Genomic DNA, 3,067 nt, shown 5'->3' with positions numbered 1-3,067 from the left:
CGTCCCCGTCCCCGCCGCTCATGGCCCCGCTCCCGCCGCGCCGCCGCTTCCGGGTTGCCGTCACGTGACGCGGCACCTTCCGGCCGCTCCGCGCCGCCGCCCCGCCTCGTCTCGTCTGCTCCGAGGCCTCCGGAGGACCTGGCGTGACCCCGGTGACCCCCCGGGGAGGGGCCAAAAATGACCCTCAGTGACCCCCCACGGGGGACCCAAAGTGACCCCAGTGACCCCCCAGGAGGACTAAAAATGACCCGCAGTGACGCCCCAGTGTCACCTACACCCACCCCAGAGGGACCAAAAACGACCCCCAGTGACCTCCCCTGCGGGACCCAAAGTGACCCCAGTGACCCCCCGGGGGACCAAAAATACCCTAGTGACCCCCCAGGGGACCAAAAATACCCCAGTGACCTCCCAGGGGGACCAAACTCGACCTCCAGTGATGGCCAGGGGACCGGGAGTGACCACAGTGTCACCCAAACCCACCGCAGGGGATCCTTGGGGGACCCACACAGGGGCCTGAAATGACCCCCCCCAGGAGCTCTCTGGTCCCACGGGGATCCCCACCGGGGAACCCCACACTCCCCCCAATACTCCCATGGGAGTCCTATAGGGCCTTGTGCCCCCACCAGACCCTGGGGAGTCACCAATGGACCCGCAGGACCCCCACAGGGCCCTCAGCATCCCCCTGGGGACCCCCCAAATCTCCTCACAGCCCCCCTTCCATGGGGGGTCCCCACATCCCTCCTGCCACCTGCATGAGACCCCCACTAAAACCTCCCACCCCATGGAGTCCCTCCCACCTTTGCTGACACCGTGGGACCCCCCACTCTTTGTGGGGTCCTTCCAGCCTCCCACACTGGGGGGTCCCAGGGGAGCCCTGACCCAAACCCCACACCCTGGGGCTGGAGACCCCCATGGGGGTGGGCGGGGGCCCGCGGGACCCGCACCCCAAGGACATCCCGGAGGTCCCTGTGCTCCCCCCAGGAGCCCTGTGTCCCCTCCAGCTTTGGCTGCTCCAGGGGTCACCCCAGTGCATTGTGGGAAACTCCCCATCCCCACCTCGGGGGGGTCGTGGCGGGGGGGTTTGGGGGGTCCAGGCCCCCGGGGTCGGCACGGGGCCGGGCTGGGCACCACCCCCCCGGGTCCGGGGGAGCTGTGGGGGCCCCCCCGGGTGCGTTGGGGGCCGGGGCCGGGCAGCAGCCCCGGGGCGCGGTGATGTCAGGCGGGGGCGGGGGCAGGCGCAGGTAGATAAACCCGGGGAGAACAGGAATCCCCGGTCCGGCGGGAGGGTGGCGGGACGCGGCGGGCGCCTGCAGGTAGGAGCGGGGCTGTGCCGGGGGCTCTTTGGGCCGGGGGGGCCGCTGCTCATCCCAGGGGGTCAGCCCCATCCCGCCGGGAACGACCCCAAACCCCTCGTTGGGTCCCTGCCCCTTCCCTCCCTTCCGCCTTCCTCCCGGCTCTTCCTCCTCCTCTGCCACCCCGGTGGCTTCCCCGCCGCCTCTGTGCCCCTGGGAGCCCCGTCCCCCCACCTGGGCACCCACTGGGACCCCCACCCACAGCTGGGGGGCTTGGGACCCTGTCCCCTTATTCTGGTGGCCCTGGGACCCCCTCCCTTATCCTGGTGGCCCTGGGAATCTGTCCCCTAATCCTGGTGGCCCTGGGAATCTGTCCCCTAATCCTGGTGGCCCTGGAACTCCGACCCCTAATCCTGGGGGCCCTGGAACCCTTCCTGTAGCCCTGGTGGCCCCCAGACCCCACCCCACAGCCTCAACATCCACCTGCCCCCCAGTCCTGCTCGCCCTGGGTTGTCCCTTCATGGTGGTGGCCCTGGTCCCCCTGCTCCATCATCCTGGTGGCCCCGTGGCCCAGCCCAGTGGTCCTGACCCCCTCCAGTCCCCCACCCCATAACCCCGGTGGGCCCTGTCCCCTTCCCCCATAGCCCCGAGGCCCTGGGTCCCCCCCGTTTGTCCCAGACCCCAGGGACACCCTGTGTGTCCCCCTGCCATGGTCATCACCCTGTCACAGCCCCGTCAGGGCCACCAGGGCAAGGCTGGCCCTGGGGTGACCTGAGGCCACGGGGATGGGCTGGGTTGGTGGCAGGGCTGTGTCCCCATCCCAGGGCCCCTCGGGGTCCCCATCTGTCACATTCCCCTGTGTCCCTGTGCCGTGTCCCACCATGGGCACCGTCACCCCACACTACCCCTGGCTGTCCCCGTGTCCCCCCGGGGTCTGGCCAGGCAGGGGGACCCCAGCAGAGCCAGGGCAGGGAGCGGGGATGGAGCAGAGGGTGCTGGTGGGACACTGGGATGGGGACGGGGACACTGTGGGGACAGGGATGGGATGGGATGGGATGGGATGGCATCGGTCCTGCCCGGCCATGGACTTGGCCCTGGGAGCTGGCAGGAGGCGGGGATGGGCACGGGGAGGGGACAGAATGGGCTGGGCAGAGGCAGAGGGTGGATCATTAACCCGAGTCCCCGCGGCCTCCCGGGACGTCCCCGCCGGGGCCGCAGCCACCGAGTGCCACCGAGTGCCACTGAATACCACCGAGTGCCACCGAGTGCCACTGAGTGCCACCGGCGTGGCCGCAGGTGCCACGTGTGTGTTACGTGTGTGTTACGTGTGTGTTACGTGTGCCACGTGCTGGTCACTCCAGGGCCGGACCCAGAGCGTGGCCGGTGTCCGAGCCCCCCCAGCGCCGTGGCACCGGCACTGGCGGGAACGGGGGTGGTGTTCTGGGGTTCCCCCGACGTGGGGGGCTGGTGGCGGTTCCCACGGCGGGCGCCGGCTCCCTCGCCCCCGGATGCCAGGGCGGTGAGGTGGAGCTGGGAGCGGCCGCCAGAACTGGTTTGGCCAGACCCGAGGAGGTGTCTGGGCTGAGCCGCCACCACGCTCCCGTTTCCTGCTCCCCACGGCGCCGGCACGGCTCGGCCTGGCAAAGCCCGGCCTGGCAAAGCTCGGCCTGGCACAGCTCAGCCCAGCACGGCTCAGCCCAGCAAATCTCAGCCTGGCACAGCTCAGCCCAGCACGGGCTCAGCTGGTGCCTCCCGGTGCCCACAGACCCTCAGTG

General features: G+C 70.5%; 2 protein-coding genes across 2 annotated transcripts in view; one reads left to right on the top strand and one right to left on the bottom strand.

The window, feature by feature from the left end:
- The window catches only part of MIEN1 (migration and invasion enhancer 1), a 4,113-nt gene extending 3,330 nt beyond the window's left edge, over positions 1 to 783 (bottom strand). The window contains exon 1 of the mRNA XM_017838476.1: positions 779 to 783. Within this exon, the coding sequence (XP_017693965.1) occupies positions 779 to 783 (5 nt within the window). The remainder of the gene's footprint in view (positions 1 to 778) is intronic.
- Positions 784 to 911: 128 nt separating this feature from the next.
- The window catches only part of GRB7 (growth factor receptor bound protein 7), a 6,936-nt gene continuing 4,780 nt past the window's right edge, over positions 912 to 3,067 (top strand). The window contains exons 1-2 of the mRNA XM_017838475.1: positions 912 to 988; positions 1,260 to 1,309. Of these exons, the coding sequence (XP_017693964.1) occupies positions 912 to 988; positions 1,260 to 1,309 (127 nt within the window). The remainder of the gene's footprint in view (positions 989 to 1,259; positions 1,310 to 3,067) is intronic.

This window comes from Lepidothrix coronata, unplaced genomic scaffold (assembly GCF_001604755.1).
Source record: "Lepidothrix coronata isolate B3197 unplaced genomic scaffold, Lepidothrix_coronata-1.0 Scaffold343, whole genome shotgun sequence".
Classification (NCBI taxonomy): domain Eukaryota; kingdom Metazoa; phylum Chordata; class Aves; order Passeriformes; family Pipridae; genus Lepidothrix; species Lepidothrix coronata.
This window is presented reverse-complemented; position numbering and strand designations above follow the sequence as displayed.